The sequence below is a fragment of the Euleptes europaea genome, chromosome 21, assembly GCF_029931775.1.
Source record: "Euleptes europaea isolate rEulEur1 chromosome 21, rEulEur1.hap1, whole genome shotgun sequence".
Taxonomy (NCBI): domain Eukaryota; kingdom Metazoa; phylum Chordata; class Lepidosauria; order Squamata; family Sphaerodactylidae; genus Euleptes; species Euleptes europaea.
Genome location: NC_079332.1, coordinates 10,375,433 through 10,393,423, shown reverse-complemented (window position 1 = coordinate 10,393,423; position 17,991 = coordinate 10,375,433). Strand labels below are relative to the sequence as shown.

The 17,991-nt window shown below is 48.7% G+C and overlaps 1 protein-coding gene across 1 annotated transcript in view; it reads left to right on the top strand.

Moving 5' to 3' along the window:
* Positions 1 to 17,991, top strand: part of DNAH3 (dynein axonemal heavy chain 3) — a 112,635-nt gene that overhangs the window by 81,182 nt on the left and 13,462 nt on the right. Inside the window, exons 46-54 of the mRNA XM_056866607.1 lie at positions 1,131 to 1,797; positions 2,584 to 2,749; positions 3,594 to 3,810; positions 5,087 to 5,269; positions 7,086 to 7,284; positions 8,026 to 10,167; positions 12,551 to 12,770; positions 13,792 to 14,036; positions 16,711 to 16,827. Of these exons, the coding sequence (XP_056722585.1) occupies positions 1,131 to 1,797; positions 2,584 to 2,749; positions 3,594 to 3,810; positions 5,087 to 5,269; positions 7,086 to 7,284; positions 8,026 to 10,167; positions 12,551 to 12,770; positions 13,792 to 14,036; positions 16,711 to 16,827 (4,156 nt within the window). The remainder of the gene's footprint in view (positions 1 to 1,130; positions 1,798 to 2,583; positions 2,750 to 3,593; positions 3,811 to 5,086; positions 5,270 to 7,085; positions 7,285 to 8,025; positions 10,168 to 12,550; positions 12,771 to 13,791; positions 14,037 to 16,710; positions 16,828 to 17,991) is intronic.

Below are 17,991 nucleotides of genomic sequence, written 5' to 3'. Positions count from 1 at the left end.
TCTCGATCACGCTCAACAAAATTACACACCAGACCGTAACACAAGAAGCAGTGCCACAGAGGGAAGGGGCAGCAATGTGATAACACCTGCTTCCTCACCCACTTACACCACTTCCTATTACATGGTGAGTGGTAGCAGCAGATGATACCAAAAGGGGAGGGGGCTGTGGCTCAGTGGCAGAGCATCTGCTTGGCATGCAGAAGGTCCCAGGTTCAATCCCGGACATCTCCAGTTAAAGGGACTAGGCAAGTAGGTGATATGAAAGACCTCTACCTGAGACCCTGGCGAGCCAACTGCTGGCCTGAGTAGACAATACTGACTTTGATGGACCAAGGGTTCGATTCAGTAGAAGGCAGCTTCATGTGTTCATGGCTTTACTTATGCTTTGGGGAGGGGCCGTGGCTTGGTGGTAGAGCCTCTGCTTGGCATGCAGAAGGTCCCAGGTTCAATCCCCCAGCATCTCAAGTTAAAGGGTCTGAGCAGGTAGATGATGTGAATGACCCCTGCCTGAGACCCTGGAGAGCCGCTGCCGGTCTGAGTAGACAATACTGACCATGATGGACCCAGGGTCTGATTCAGTATAAGGCAGCTTCATGTGTTCATGGCTTTACTTATGTTGTGGGGAGGGGCCGTGGCTTACAGAAAGAGCCTCTGCTTGGCATGCAAAAGGTCCCAGGTTCAATCACCAGCATCTCCAGTTAAAGGGACTAGGTAAGTAGGTGATGTGAAAGATCTCTGCCTGAGACCCCGGAGAGCCGCTGCTGGTCTGAGTAGACAATACTGACTTTGATGGACCAGGGGTCTGATTCAGTAAAGACAGCTTCGTATTAGGGGCAGGGCTGTGGCTCAGTGGTAGAGCCTCTGCTTGGCATGCAGAAGGTCCCAGATTCAATCCCTGGAATCTCCAGTTCAAAGGACTAGGCAAGTAGGAGGTGTGAAAGACCTCCACCTGAGACCCTAGAGAGCCGCTGCCGGTCTGAGTAGACAATACTGACTTTGATGGACCAAGGGTCTGATTCAATAGAAGGCAGTTTCATGTGTTCATGGCTTTTCTTATGTTGTGGGGAGGGGCTGTGGCAGCTTCATGCACAAGTGTTCATTACCTGGTGTTGGTTTGGCCTTCTGTATAGGTACTAAGTCATTTGTCACCGACCGGGAAGATCAAGGATGACAATATCCGAAGCCTGTTCTTCGGCGACTACTTCAAGCCCTCCAGCGACGCAAAAATCTACGACGAAATCACGGACTTGAAGCAGCTGACGTCGGTCATGGAATACTACCTGGAGGAGTTCAACAATATCAGCAAGGCGCCCATGTCCCTGGTCATGTTCAAATTTGCCATTGAGCATGTCTCGAGGATATGCCGGGTGCTGAAGCAGGACAATGGCCACTTGCTCTTGGTTGGCATCGGCGGGAGCGGCCGGCAGAGCGCCACCAAGCTGGCAACCTTCATGAACGCCTTCGAGATCTTCATGATTGAGATCACCAAGTTCTACAGCACGAACGACTGGCGGGAGGACATCAAGAAGGTCATGTTGCAGTCGGGGGTGGCCAGCAAGAGCACCGTCTTCCTGTTCTGCGACAACCAGATCAAGGACGAGTCCTACGTGGAGGACATCAACATGCTGCTGAACACTGGCGACGTGCCCAACATCTTCGCGGCGGACGAGAAGGCCGACATCGTCGAGAAAATGCAGAGCGCAGCGAGGACGGAAGGCCGGAGGATCGACGCCACCCCTTTGGCCATGTACAACTACTTTATCGAGCGGGTGAAGAAGAATTTGCATATTGTTTTAGGTATGGACCAGAGTGGCAAGCTGCAGTACTGCAGTCAAAAGTTCTGCTCACGACCTGAGTTCGATCCCAACGGAAGTTGGTTTCAGGCAGCCGGCTCAAGGTCGACTCAGCCTTCCATCCTTCCGAGGTCGGTCAAATGAGGACCCAGCTTGCTGGGGGTAAAGGGAAGATGACTAGGGAAGGCACTGGCAAACCACCCCGCAAACAAGGTCTGCTTTCAAACATCGGGATGTGACGTCACCCCATAGGCCAGGAATGACCCGGTGCTTGCACAGTGGACCTTTACCTTTACCTTTTTATGGACCGAAGACATTTCCTTTCCACTGGGACATTTCTTTTTCTTACCTGATACTGGGTTGCTAACTTGGTTGAAAAACACATATTGTCTTTTCCCTCCTTCCCTGGTGGTGTAGTGTTTAAGAGTGGTGGTTTGGCACAGTGGGTTCTAATCTGGAGAACCGGGTTTGATTCCCCACTATTCCACATGAGCAGCAGACGCTAATCTGGAGAACCGGGTTTGATTCCCCACTCCTCCACATGAGTGGTGGACTCTAATCTGGTGAACTGGGTTGGTTCCCCTACTCCTACACATTAAGCCAGCTGGGTGACCTTGGGGCTAGTCACAGATCTCTTAGAGCTCTCTCAGCCCCCGCTACCTCACAGGGTGTCTGTTGGGGGGCGGGGGGAGGGAAGGTGATTGTAAGCCGATTTGATTCTTCCTTAAGCGGTAGAGGAAGTTGGCATATAAAACCCGACTTTTCTTCTTCTTCTTCCTCCCTCCCACAGCAATGAGCCCAATTGGAGACGCGTTCCGTAATCGCTTGAGAATGTTCCCTTCTCTGATCAACTGCTGCACCATCGATTGGTTTCAAACCTGGCCCAAGGATGCTCTGGAAATGGTAGCCAACAAGTTCTTAGAGGATGTGAAGCTAGAAGACGAAATTAGAAAATCGTACGTCGTGAGATGCCTAAGGAGGCGTTGATTTTTCCTTTCACTTACATGAAAATGTCTACAGCTGGGTGGGGACTATATTCTTTTGCAGATAATGGAGCTAAACCCTGTTCCCTCCCCTTCCTCGCCTCACTGTACACTTGTTGGAAACATTTGAGTCCCCTCATTCGTGAAGCCAGCTGGGTGACCTTGGGCTAGTCACAGAGCTCTCTCAGCCTCACCTACCTCACAGGGTGTCTTTTGTGGGGAGGGGAAGGGAAGGTGATTGTAAGCTGGTTTGATTGTTCCTTAAGTGGTTGGCATATAAAACCAACTCTTCTTCTGTCTGTCTCTCTCTCACACACAAACTTTAAATGAGCCAGCGTGGTATAGTGGTTAAGAGCGGTGGTTGGAGCGGCGGACTCTGATCTGGAGAGCCGGGTTTGATCCCCCACCCCTCCACATGATTGGCAGAGGTTAATCTGGTGAACTGGATTTGTTTCCCCGCTCTTCCACACAAAGCCAGCCAGGGGACCTTGGGCTAGTCACAGCTCTGTCAGCCCCAACTACCTCACAGGGTGTCTGTTGTGGGGAGGGGAAGGGAAGGTGATTGTAAGCCGGTTTGATTCTCCCTTAAGTGGTAGAGAAAGTCGGCATGTAAAAACCAACTCTTCTTCTTCTCTTCTTTTCCATTTGCTATTAAAAAGAAGAATAAAGGTCCACCCATTCAAAGGCTTTATATATAAACTGATGGAGGCAAACATGTATGTTCTTCCCTCCCCCCCTCTGAGAGTCAGACCCAATTATGCCATCTTAATTGATGCGTGACCCCCGAGTTGCCTGCTAACACCTGCATTTTCTGTAGGGTCGTGTGGATGTGCAAATACTTCCAGGAGAGTGTGAGAGAGCTGTCCGTCAGCTATTACAGTGTTCTTCGGAGGCACAACTACGTCACGCCAACGTCCTACCTGGAACTGATTCTGACCTTCAAGGCGCTCCTGAATAGCAAAAGGCTGGAAGTCGATACAATGAGGAATCGTTACCTGGTGGGACTCCAGAAACTGGATTTTGCAGCTTCCCAGGTAAGCATGGACTGCTAAAAGCGGGCACCGTGAATACCTGTACTGTCCGTGATCATTATTGCAAGGTTAGAACTCCTCATCCGTTGGTCCACCCTGACCTGGATAGCCCAGGCTAGCCTGAGCTTGTCGGATCTCAGGCGCTAAGCCGAGTCAGCCCTGGTCAGTATTTGGATGGGAGAGAAGTCCAGGGGCAGGCAATGGCAAAACACCTCTGAATATCTCTCTCCAGTGTGGTGCAGTGGTTAAGAGCGGTGGTTTTGAGCGGTGGACTCTGAACTGAAGAACCGGGTTTGATTCCCCACTCCTCCACAGGAGCGGCGGATGCAAATCTGGTGAACTGGGTTGGTTTCCCCGCTCCCCCACATGAAGCCAGCTGGGTGGCCTTGGGCTAGTCACAGTTCTCTTGGAGCTCTCTCAGCCCCAACCTCACAGAGTGTCTGTTGTGGGGAAGGGAAAGGAAGGTGATGGTAAGCTGGCTTGATTCTTCCTTAAGTGGTACAGAAAGTCGGCATATAAAAACCAACTTTTCTTCTTCTTCCTTGAAAACCCCTAGAGGGGTTGATATAAGTTGGCTGTGACTTGCAGCACTTTCTATCACCATTAATTGGGCCATTCAGAGGCTTACCACTTATAATGATGATGAAGAAGAGGAGGAGGAGTTGGTTTTTACATGCCGACTTTCGCTCCCACTTAAGGGAGAATCAAACCGGGTTACAATCGCCTTCCCTCCCCCTCCCCACAACAGACACCCTGTGAGGTAGATGTGGCTGAGAGAGTGTGACTAGCTCAAGGTCACCCAGCTGGCTTCATGTGGAGGAACGGGGAAACAAGCCCTGTTCACCAGATTAGCCTCCTCTGCTCATGTGGAGGAGTGGGGAATCGAACCCGGTTCTCCAGATCTGAGCCCACCACTCCAAACCACCGCTCTTAACCACTACACCACGCTGGCTCTCACATGCTTCCACAGCTCCTATTTACTGAGTTCCTATTTCCTGGTGCCCATGCTTGGTAAATCAGTGTGTGTGTGAGTTAAGTGCCGTCAAGCCGCTGATTTATGGCAACCCGATGAATTAATGTCCTCCCAAATGTCCTATCATTAACCGCCTTGCTCAGGTCTTCTGATGAATCCTCATTTGAACTCTCTCATCACTACGTATTTTGTTTTTTACTGTTTGATGGCTGAAATAGCATCTGCAGTACGTAAACACAACTTTGGGGTTCTCTCCCCCTCTCCCTCTGTTTCTTCCCCCCCCCCCACCATGGGTGTCCTCTTTAGGTAGCTGAAATGCAAAAAGAGCTGACGGCTCTCCAGCCCGAGCTGATCCAGACCTCTGCTGAAACGGAGAAAATGATGGTCCACATCGAATCGGAAACGGTCGAGGTGGACGCAAAGAAGGAGCTGGTGGCGGCCGACGAAAAGGAGGCCAACGATGCAGCAGCCGTCGCCCAAGGCATCAAGGTACACAGCTCGACACGGGTGGACAGCGGCCTTGGCTCCCCCAACAGAGCTCGGCTTCCCGATAATGCCCTTGAATGAATGAGCAGGAAGAACGGAGAGCCGCGTGGCGCAGAGTGGTAAGCTGCAGTACTGCAGGTAAAGCTCTGCTCGCGACCTGAGTTCGATCCCGACGGAAGTTGGTTTCAGGTAGCCGGCTCAAGGTCGACTCAGCCTTCCGTCCTTCCGAGTTTGGTCAAAAGAGTACCCAGCTTGCTGGGGGTAAAGTATAGACGACTGGGGGAGGCACTGGCAAACCACCCCGTAAACATAGTCTGCCTAGTAAACGTTGTGATGTGACATCACCCAATGGGTCAGGAATTACTCAGTGCTTGCACAGGGGACTACGTTTACCTTGTAAGAACAGAGAGTTAAACAGTAAAACAACAATACGTATTGCATCGTGCGTGTTTGTTATTTCCCATGATGTTCAGATACATCAGAGTTTTACATCCAATTTATATTGTTCAGCAGGGATGGATAAATATCAGTGGCTGACAAAAACTCAGAGTGGGAGAGAGGAAGATTTAAACCATAGTGCAGCCACAAGGAAGAGGGATTCGAACCTAGGTCTCCCCGCTCCCAGTACCAAGGAGCCAGAGAGCCAGCGTGCTGTGGTGGTTAAGAGTGGCGGACTCTAATCTGGAGAACCGGGTTTGATTCCCCACTCCTACCATGAAGCCAGCTGGGTGACCTTGGGCTAGTCACAGTTCTCTCAGAGCTCTCTCAGTCCCCCCTACCTCACAAGGTAGAGAGAGTTGTGGGGAGAGGAAGGGAAGGAGATTGTAAGCCGCTTTGATTCTCCTTAGAAGGTAGAGAAAGCCGGCATATAAAAACCAACTCTACTCCTTCCTCCTCTTCTACCGCATTCGCTGTTACACGATATTAGCAACAGTCCCTGGTTATTGCACTGAGGCCGCTTCTGCAAACATTGAATTGGATGCCACAGATCTGTTGTGCTAACTATGGCCCCTTCCCGTGGTGCAAAGAGTCTTCTGCCGACATAAGAGGCTTTTCTCTTGTGTTGGTCGAAGGCTCTTTGGCCCGGAGGAACGCACCGCCGTTAGTGGACCTGATCAGAAGTATCCGACCCATTGGTCCAGACCAGCGCGGGGTGCTTTGTAGCGGACGCTGACTGTTCGGCAAAGTTACATTTATGAATTGAATAAATTTATTTACGGCAAAAGCCAGAACAAAACGACCAGATACAACCTATGAGAGATTAGGATCTCTCTTGTTTAAAAACATCACAATTTAAAAACAGTTAAAACCAATAATTTACCGGATGAAAATTAGCCACTCCCAGTGTTAACCTTTCAGACAGACTTATTAATACGGCTAAGCAAATAAAATATTCTTATCAGTTACAAAATAGAATTAAAAGATACAGTATCTAAAACTATGGGATATGTAATTCTTAAATAAAATGAACAATTAGCTAAAAACCTCAAATCGATAATAACATTTTTTGTTTTTGGCTAGATTGCCAAGCCCCCTCTTTGTCTGGCGGATCTTGTATATTGCAGCACAGAATTTAGCTACTTGTTTCATCTTCTGGGCTGACCCTTCCCAGAGGAGATTCCTCAGCCTCCCTTCCTCAGAGCTGTCCTTTACGAGATTAAGGAGAGGGGAAATTAGCTTAAATCTTGCTTCCTCATAGAAAGAGCATCTGAAGAAAAGGTGCGCAATAGACTCGACTTCACCCGACTTACAGGGACCCCCCTCCCATTCTAATCTTGATAGCCTCTTGAAGCAAAGTTTACATTTGATATGATTCCAGGAAGAATGTGAAGGGGACCTCGCGGAGGCCATGCCAGCTCTGGAGGCGGCCCTCTCGGCTCTCGACACTCTGAACCCCTCAGACATCTCCCTCGTGAAATCCATGCAGAACCCTCCAGGCCCCGTCAAGCTTGTCATGGAGAGTATTTGCGTCATGAAAGGAATAAAACCGGAGAGGAAGCCTGATCCAAGTGGAAGCGGTAAAACCCTGGCTACGAGAGCCCGTGGAGAGTTTGTTTTTGTCAAGCTCCCCTTGGAGTCTCCATGCCTCCTTTCCTATCTGTGTTGACCTAATAGTGGGCTAGATGCTAGACAGTTATCTAATACTAGGAAATACATAAAGCTCCTCAGATGTTTTGAATATATAACCTGCATTAAAGAAGGTGATAGAGTCCCATGGCGCAGAGTGGTAAGCTGCAATACTGCAGTCCAAGCTCTGCTCACGACCTGAGTTCGATCCCAACGGAAGTTGGTTTCAGGTAGCCGGCTCAAGGTCGACTCAGCCTTCCATCCTTCCAAGGGGGTAAAGGGAAGATGACTGGGGAAGGCACTGGCAAACCACCCCGTAAACGTAGTCTGCCTAGTAAACATCGAGATGTGACATCACCCCATGGGTCAGGAATGACCCGGTGCTTGCACAGGGGACTGACTACCTTTACCTTTAAAGAAGGCGATATTATTCCGACTGATTTCAACAGCCTTGAATTTGAACTGTAAGATTTGTTTAATTGGCTGACAGCCCCCAAAAGAAGGTAGAAAATGTCTGAAAATAACCTTTTTTTCTGAATAAGTTGTGTTTTTGTTTTATTTTGGGGTTTTTTTACTACATATCTCCTGTATTTTAAATCCTGAAATTTTGTTGGTCTTTAAGGTGCTACTGGACTCTTGCTCTTTTCTCCTGTATTTTTTAAGTCTTTTAAAAATGTGTATGTGAAATGCAGGTAAAATGATAGAAGACTATTGGGGTAATTCTAAAAAGCTTCTTGGAGATCTGAAGTTCCTCGAGGGCCTAAAGACGTATGACAAAGATAACATTCCACTGGCAGTCATGAAAAGGATCCGAGAGAGGTTTATCAATCACCCAGACTTCCAGCCCACCGTCATTAAAAACGTGTCGTCAGCCTGCGAAGGTCTATGCAAGTGGGTTAGAGCCATGGAGGTGTACGATCGCGTCGCAAAGGTGGTGGCCCCGAAACGTGAACGGCTGAAGGAGGCAGAAGGTTTGCTCGCAATACAGATGCAGAAACTGAACACGAAGCGTGCGGAACTGAAGAACGTGATCGACCGTCTGCAGGCGCTGAATGACGAGTTTGAGCGGATGAACAACCGGAAGATAGGGCTCGAGCAAAACATCGAGATATGCTCTCAGAAGCTGATACGGGCTGAAAAGTTGATCAGTGGCTTGGGAGGAGAGAAGGACCGGTGGACAGAAGCAGCCCGTTTATTGGGTATCCGATACACAGACCTTACTGGGGATGTCTTGTTGTCTTCAGGCACCGTGGCATATTTGGGAGCCTTTACAGTCGATTACCGTCTTGAGTGTCAGAAGAAATGGCTCACATTGTGCAAAGAGAAGGAAATCCCATGCTCCAATGACTTCAGCCTCAGTAACACTTTGGGGGATCCGGTCAAAATCCGTGCCTGGCAGATTGCCGGACTGCCGATCGATTCCTTTTCCATTGACAATGGTATCATTGTTTCCAACTCGAGGCGTTGGGCTTTAATGATCGATCCTCAAGGGCAAGCCAACAAGTGGGTCAAGAATATGGAAAAGGGCAACAAGCTGTCTGTCATCAAGTTGTCCGACACCAACTACGTTAGGACACTGGAAAATGCAATCCAGTTTGGGACCCCGGTCTTGCTTGAAAATATTGCCGAGGAGCTAGATGCTTTCTTGGAGCCTGTGTTGCTGAAAACAACTTTCAAGCAGCAAGGGGTCGAGTACATGAGACTCGGAGAAAACATTATCGAGTTCTCAAAAGATTTCAAGCTTTACATCACAACTCGCTTAAGGAACCCTCATTATCTTCCTGAGGTGGCGGTGAAAGTTTGCCTGCTCAATTTCATGATCACACCTTTGGGGCTTCAGGACCAGCTTCTCGGGATCGTGGCCGCCAAGGAAAAACCCAAGCTGGAAGAGAAGAAGAACAAACTGATTGTTGAAAGTGCTGCGAACAAGAAACAGCTGAAGGAGATAGAAGATAAGATCCTTGAAGTCCTTTCCAAGTCGGAAGGGAATATCTTGGAAGACGAGACGGCAATTAAGGTCCTGTCTTCCTCCAAAGAGTTGTCGGAAGAAATCTCCGAGAAGCAGGAAATCGCCACAGTCACCGAGATGGAAATAGATGACACTCGAATGGGTTATAAACCTGTAGCCATTCATTCGGCAATCATCTTTTTCTGCATTTCTGATCTGGCAAACATTGAGCCGATGTATCAATATTCCTTGACTTGGTTTATTAACTTGTACATGCTGTCTGTGGCAAATAGCAGGCAAAGCGAGGTTCTGGAAGAGAGAATCGACAACATTATCCAACACTTCACAGTGAGCATCTACAACAACGTCTGCCGATCCCTCTTTGAGAAGGACAAACTTCTTTTCTCCCTCCTCTTGACCATCGGCATAATGAAAGGGAGAGATGAGGTCGACGACGAAGTGTGGCGTTTCTTACTAACAGGAGGGGTTGCTCTGGACAATCCTTATCCCAACCCTGCTCCAGAGTGGCTGTCTGAAAAATCCTGGGCGGAAATCGTTCGTGCGTCGGGTCTCAACAATTTGCACGGGCTGATGGATCATGTTGAATCTAACATCGCGGAGTGGAAAGCGATTTACGACTCTGCCAAGCCACACGAGGAGCAATTCCCCGGTGACTGGCACCTGATCACGGGCCTTGGTCGCTTGGTCATCCTCCGTTGTCTGAGACCAGATAAAATCATTCCAGCGACCCAAGAATTCATCTCGAACAATATGGGAAGAACATACATTGAACCACCTACTTTTGACCTCTCTGGAAGTTACAATGACTCCAATTGCTGCGCTCCTCTGATTTTCGTATTGTCTCCAGGCGCTGACCCCATGGCAGGTAAGGATTTTAAAACAACAATATTAAATAGTATTTGTTCACGGTAAGAATGCACAGGTGCCTTTGCATGGACCTTGCCACAGCCATAGTTCTGACGTGGCCGGCAGCAGGGTCATTGCCAGCGGCAGAGCCTCCCGCCTCCACATCTATGTTGAAGAACAAATCCTTACATTAAAGTAAGGGTGCATTGGGTGTGCCACAAGCCCCGTGGCACAGAGTGGTAAGCTGCAGTCCTGCTGTCAAAGCTCCACTCGCAACTTGAGTTCGATCCCAACAGAAGGTGGTTTCGGGTCACCAGTTCAAGGTTGACTCAGCCTTCCCTCCTTCCGAGGTCGGTGAAATGAGTACCCAGCTTCCTGGGGGCAAAGGATAGAGGACCAGAGAAGGCAATGGCAAACCACCCCGTAAACATAGTCTGCCTAGTAAACGTTATGATGTGACGTCACCCCATGGGTCAGTAATGACCCGGTGCTCGCACAGGGGACCTTTACCTTTTAAGAACAGAGAGGTAAAATGGTACAACAATGATACGCATTGCATCGTGTGTATTTGTTATTTCCCATGACGTTCAGATGCATCAGAGTTTTATATCCAATTTATATTGTTCAGCAGGGATGGATAAAAATCAGTGGCTAACAAAAACTCAGAGTGGGCGAGAGGAAGATTTAAACCATAGTGCAGCCACAAGGAAGAGGGATTCGAACCTAGGTCTCCCCGCTCCCAGTACCAAGGAGCCAGAGAGCCAGCGTGGTGTTGTGGTTAAGAGCAGCGGACTCTAATATGGAGAACTGGGTTTGATTCCCCCCTCCTACTCATGAAGCCAGCTGGGTAACCTTGGGCTAGTCACAGCTCTCTCAGAGCTCTCTCAGCCTCACCTACCTCATAAGGTAGATGGACATCACTCCATGGGTCAGTAATGACCCAGTGCTTGCACAGGGGACTACCTTTACCACCTTTACCTCCTGGGTAAAACTTTTTGTTGGGATGAACTAGCAGTCATCCAGCTCTGTGTGCTGTTAGTTGCGTGCTGGCAAGAACCTGACGTTCAGTGTTATCACTTGATCTGTAGTGAACAGCGAGTTTGCACATTAAGTCTTGTATCGAGTCACACCATGGACCCATCTTGTCAAGTATTGGCTACTTTGATTGACAGAGCCTTCGGCAGTTTGGGTTATCAGAAGGGGAGGCTTGAGCAGTGATCCTCAGAATTCGAACCAAGGTCTTCTGCTCGTGGGGGCGGTCTTCCAACCCGAGGAGACCCATTGTGCCTCCAGTGAAATGGGCTCCAGCCTGTAGAGCTGTGTAGATTTATTTGTAAAATAATTATAGCCTACACAACAGCCAGCCGAGTGGCTAATAAGCCGGCTTCCAATCAGCAAAGCACAATGAGAACAAAAACCTTAGCTAGCAAAAATATTAAAATTAGACATTATTTATTAAAAGCTACCCAAGAGTGGACTGTGTGGAAGGGTCAGAAAAGAGCGACCAAAATGATCAGGGGACTAGAGCTACTGCCCTATGAGGAGTGGTTAAAACACTTAGGGCTGTTCAGCTTGGAAAGAAGGCGGATAAGGGGAGACATGATAGAGATCTATAAAATTAGGCATAGTATGGAAAGAGTGGACAGGGAGAAGATTTTCTCCCTCTCTCATAGTAGCGGAACGTGGAGTCATCTGCTGAAGCTAGGGGGTGAGAGATTCAAAACAGATAAAAGGCAGTATTTCTTCACACAATGCGTAGTTGAATTGTGGGACTCCCTGCCCCAGGATGTGGTGATGGCTGCCAGTGTGGAAGGCTTAAAGAGGAGAGTGGACATGTTCGTGGAGGAGAGGGGTATTCATGGCTATTAGTTGGAATGGATACTAGTCATGATGCATACCTATTCTCTCCATGATCAGAGGAGCATGCCTATGATATTAGGTGCTTTGGAACACAGGCAGGATGGTGCTGCTGCAGTTGTCTTGTTTGTAGGCTTCCTAGAGGCACCTGGTTGGCCACTGTGTGACCAGACTGCTGGACTTGGTGGGCCTTGGTCTGACCCAGCAGGGCCTTTCTTATGTTCTTATGAACAGAACTCAGCAAAAACAAGCTGGAGGGGAGACACATCTGGGGAGGCTGTTCTGGAACTAGGTACCAGACAAATTGCTCTAGGACAAGTACAGCTACTGGTCTGGGAAAAATAAATACTAGTGATCAGAACGGGTGACTGTTAAATCCCCGCAAACTGCTCCACCCCAAGAAATCTCTTGGAACTTGCTTTTGAATAAAGGAGTTTTGGCTTCTCGAGCCACATTTATGCTGAAATAAAACCCAGATGTTTGTCAGAAAGCATGTACGTATTTATGTCCACCGTTTCCTTCCCCCCCCCCTCCCCGCACACTAGGATTGTTGAAGTTTGCTGACGACCTGGGCATGGAAAGCATTCAGACCATTTCCCTTGGCCAAGGCCAAGGCCCCATCGCGGCCAAAATGATTGACAAGGCCATCGTTGACGGGACGTGGGTCGTGCTGCAGAACTGCCATCTGGCCACCAGCTGGATGCCGGCTTTGGAGAAAATCTGTGAAGAAGTCATAGTGCCCGAGAATACCCACGGGAAATTCAGGCGAGAATTTAATCTTCCTTCTTGATGCTGCACAGGAGCCCCATGGGGCAGAGTGGCCAGCTGCAGTACTGCAGTCAAAAGCTCTGCTCACGACCTGAGTTCGATCCTGACGGAAGTCGGTTTCAGGTCGCCGGCTCAAGGTCGACTCCGCCTTCCATCCTTCCGAGGTTGGTCAAATGAGGACCCAGCTTGCTGGGGGTAAAGGGGAGATGACTGGGGAAGGCACTGGCAAACCACCTCGTAAACACAGTCTGCCTAGTAAACGTCGGGATGTGACGTCACCCCATGGGTCAGGAATGACCCGGTGCTTGCACAGGGGACCGTTACCTTTACCTTAATGCTGCATAAAAACAGAAGGACTCTCACGGCCCATGCTCTAAGCATCCAGTGTGGCATGGTGGGTAAGAGCGTTGGACTCTAATCAGGAGAACCGGGGTGGTTTCCCCACTCCTACACATGAAGCCAGCTGTGTGACCTTGGGCTAGTCACAGTTCTCTCTGAACTCTCAACCCCACCTACCTCACAAGCGTTGTTTTATGTTGCCCCAAAAGGTCGGACCAGAACCAACAGGTTGAAATTCAATCAAACAAACACATAATTATCCAAATATTTGGGCCATTCCAGTCAGTCAAATCACATTGCAGTATTTGTTCACTCCGATTGTCAATTGAGAAAAATAAAATTATAATGATATGTTTAGCAACAACTGCTGTGTTTTAGAGAAGAGCCAAGACAGTTGTCGTTCGCCGCCACATTCTTGTAAAATTCAGCTGCTTCCAAGTTTGCGCTGACTAAAGGAGAATATATATTACCAAAGCAGTAGTTTCCTGAACTCGTGAGACTCAGTTTTGTACAGAAAAGTTGGCCTCGAACCCTTGTCCTGCCACGCTACATTTCTATGAACAGGAAACATTCTTATTTGTATGAAACAGCACTTAGTTAAGTGAGTTCCCCGGCTGCAGACCACAGGCACAATTCCTGCAGCAAGAAATCAAATTTATCTCTGCTCTTTCTTCATCAGATTGTGGCTCACCAGTTATCCGTCTGAGAAGTTTCCCGTCAGCATTCTCCAAAACGGGGTAAAAATGACCAACGAGCCACCAAAGGGCGTTAGAGCAAATCTCCTCCGGTCGTACCTCAACGACCCGATTTCCGACCCCACCTTCTTTAACAGTTGCGAAAAGAAAGAGATGTGGCAGAAGCTGCTCTTTGGGCTGTGCTTTTTCCATGCGCTGGTGCAAGAAAGAAGAAACTTCGGCCCTTTGGGTAAGATCTTTTTTGCGTCGTGCTCGTGTTACTGTTTGCCCGGAGTGATGGATTTTTGGATGGCGGAGCTGCTGTCCCATACCAACACGCAGGGAGAGACCACGGCCGCGGCTCAGTGGTAGAGTGCTGGTCGGCATGCGCAAGATCCCAGACTCAATCCTGGGCATCTCCAGTTCAGGCTCTGAGACCAAGTCCAAAGATGTAGGAGAATGAGGTCTCTGACGAAGGTAGCTTTGACTCTCGGAGGCCATTTTTGCATGGTAATTAGCGTCGCATTCCAGGCTGAATTGCCCCGCATATTTTTTTGAATTTTGCACGCTGAATCGTTGCAAATCAGCGCATACCTGCTTTGCATCACTAAAGAGCCCATTTAACGTGACCCTTTGTTTTTGCCGTGAAGAATTCCCCTCAAGGAACAATGCAAAACAACAGAGGCGTGTTAGCTATGAATACGCTAATGTCTATGCAAACAGGAACAAAGGAGCAGGCGAGTGGGGGGGGAGTGGAACTTCTCCTTTTGCATCGGGACCGTGAAAAGGCATTGTTAAAGTCGCATTTTAAAAAAGAGCTTTGAGCGAGCATCAAAATTGACCATGCAGAAATGGCCAGAAGCTCATACCCCCACCCCCCCCAAAAAAATTCTGCTGGTCTCCAAGGTGCCACCGGGCTCGAATTTAGGACAATGAAGTAACAGTGGAATAGGAAAGCCTTAGAATGGACGTCACTTCAGACCGTAAATAGCAGACTCTAGGGCTGAATGTTCCATCATAAAAAATAACTCAGTCTAAATGGAAAAATTAATTCAGGAGGGAGAAAGGCTTCTACCCCCAGTGTGGTGTACTAGTTAAGAGCGGTGGTTTTGAGTGGTGGACTCTGATTTGGAGAACCGGGTTCGATTCCCCGCTCCTCCACATGAGCCGCGGACGCTAATCTGATAAACCGGATTGGTTTCCCCACTCCAAAACATGAAGCCAGCTTGGTGACCTTGGGCTAGTCACAGCTCTCTTCGAGCTCCCTCAGCCTCACCTGCCTCATGGGGAGGGGAAGGGAAGGTCATTGTAAGCCGATTTGATTCTCCCTTACGTGGTAGAGAAAGTTGGCATGTAAAAACCAACTCTTCTTCTTTGCTGCTGGGCCATTTTTCTGTTTGCAGAGAGATTTTAACATGAGGGGGAGAGCTATGGAGCTACATGCTTCTAAGGCCATTGATTTCAGAAGAAGAGTTGGTTTTTATATGCCGATTTTCTCTATCTTTTAAGGAGAATCAAACTGGCTTACAATCACCTTCCCTTCCTCACCCCACAACAGACAACGGAAGAGGTAGGTGAGGCTGAGAAAGCTCGAAGAGAACTGTGACTAGCCCAAGGTCGCCCAGCTGGAGGAGTAGGGAAACCAATCTGGTTCACCAGATTAGCCTCCACCGCTCATGTGGAGGAGTGGGGAATCAAACCCGGTTCTCCAGATTAGAGTCCACTGCTCCTAACCACCACACCACGCTCGTTTTTCAGTGGACTTTACACAGGAGTAACACTGCTTAGAAATCAGAAGGAGATTGAGACTGGGAAAGGCAGCCATGAAGGAGCTAGAAAAGATTTTGAAGTGTAAGGATGTGTCACTGGCCACCAAGACTAGATTAATTCATGCCATCGTATTCCCTATGGTCTGAAAGCTGGACCGTGAAGAAAGCTAATAGGAAGAAAATCTTTATTCCTTTGAAATGTGGTGTTGGAGGAGAGTGTTACGGATTCCGTGGACTGCCAAAAAAACAAATCAGTGGGTTATAGATCAAATCAAGCCTGAACTGACCCTAGAAGCTAAAATGACTAAACTGAGGCTGTCATATTTTGGTCACATCATGAGACGACAAGAGACGCTGGAAAAGACAGTCATGCTAGGAAAAGTTGAGGGCAGCAGGAAAAGAGGAAGACCCAACCAGAGATGGATTGTCTCAATAGAGGAAGCCACAGCCCTCAGTTTGCAAGATCTGAGCAAGGCTGTCAAAGATAGGACATTTTGGAGGACTTTCATTCAAAGGGTCGCCATGAGTCGGAAGCGACTTGACGGCACTTAACACACACAACACTGCTTAGGACTGACCTGTAGGACACCTGAGCTGTGACTCTCTTCTTACTGTAATCAATATAATACTATAATTTGTCTGATGTCGGCCAAATGCCCCCTTCAGGCATCTCTAGCATCCACGCTGGCTTTCCCCAAGTGAGCCTCCTTCAGTTTGGCTCTCCTTTCTTCTCCTTTCCAATGTGTCTTGTCTTTCGCTTTCCATTGTCAGCCCGCAGGCCTGAGCCATTCAAAATCTCCTAGGTGGCCCTCCCGGAACAGCTGCTGTTCAAATTAACTAAGGCATGCCCGTCCAAAGGCAGCTGTTCAGTTTGGAACTTGGGTGATTCCAAAACGACAGCTAGGGGGCACGTTAGTAACGTTTAACCGTGGTAATTTGGACTCCTGGTAACCTGGAATGCGTTACTGCATCGGAAGAGAAGATAGTTAAAAGCTAAATATCTCCCACTTGGCTGCCGGATTTCCCCGGGGCTTCATTCTGGCTGCCTGAGACCATTAGCCTTTAATGGCATTTTATTGTTTGCCAATGATATTATTTTCAGAACAAAGCTAACTGGTGGTGTGCTCTCGTTGCTTTTCCCCCTGAACCGGACAGGTTGGAACATTCCGTATGAGTTCAACGAGTCCGACCTCAGAATCAGCATGCGGCAGATCCAGATGTTTTTGAATGAATACGAAGAGGTCCCGTTTGAAGCTCTGACCTATCTAACAGGTGTGGGCGCTGCACTAGGGGATCTGTGGGCACGACTTGTATGTGTGTGTGTGTGTAGGGGGGAATGTCCCCTCTTCGTTTTCCTCTGCTGTCATTGTGAGCCTTTTCATTTCCCCCGCTTACATTGCTGGTGTTCCCGGTCGGCGTACTTGTATGACATTTTATGCCCTTTTAAAAAACCCATTTATACAGCACTTGAATACTATACACCAACTTTGTGCCACTAACAGCCAAACGACACATTCAGGTTTTTAACGAAGTAGGGAGGGGGAGTATTATAGAATCATAGAATGATAGAATTGGAAGGGTCCAAAGAGGCCATCTAGTCCAACCCTCTGCTTAATGCAGGATCAGCCTAGAGCATCCCTGACAAGTGTTTGTCCAGCCTCTGCTTAAAGACTGCCAATGAGGGGGAGCTCACCACCTCCCTAGGTAGCCGATTCCACTGTCGAACAACTCTTACTGTAAAAAGAGTTTTCCATAATATCCAGCCGGTACCTTTCCGCCCGCAATTTAAACCCATTATTGCAAGTCCTCTCCTCTGCTGCCAACAGGGACAGTTCCCTGCCCTCCCTGCCTTCAAATACTTAAAGAGAGCAATCATGTCCCCCCTCAGCCTCCTCCAGACTAAACATTCCCAACTCCCTCAGCCTTTCCTCGTAGGGCTTGGTCTCCAGGCCCCTGATTAACCTCATCGCTCTCCTCTGCACCCGCTCGATTCTGTGAATGTGCAGCAGCAAAAATGGGGGAATAACTCCCTCCCCTGCTGTTTCCCTGCAGGTATCTGCAGCTCTCGGTGGGAGGTCAATTGAGACTCTGTGTGTGTGTGTGTGTGTGCCTTCAAGTCACAGCTGACCTATGACGACCCCGTAGGGTTTTCAAGGCAAGAGACGTTGGGAGGCGATTTGCCATTGCCTGCCTCCATGTGGGCTGAGAGAGTTCAGAGAGAACCGCGACTGGCCCAAGATCACACAGCATGTTTCACTTAGAGGAGTGGCAAATTGAACCCGGTTCTCCAGATTAGTCTTTCACTCGTCACCACTATACCATGCTGGCTCCGAGGCTGGGGAAGCAGATGAAAGGGTTGAACACCTCTTCTACCCCCACAGACCTGATCTATGTCTCCTCCACCCCACCCCACTAGGGTTGCCAGGTCCCTCTTGC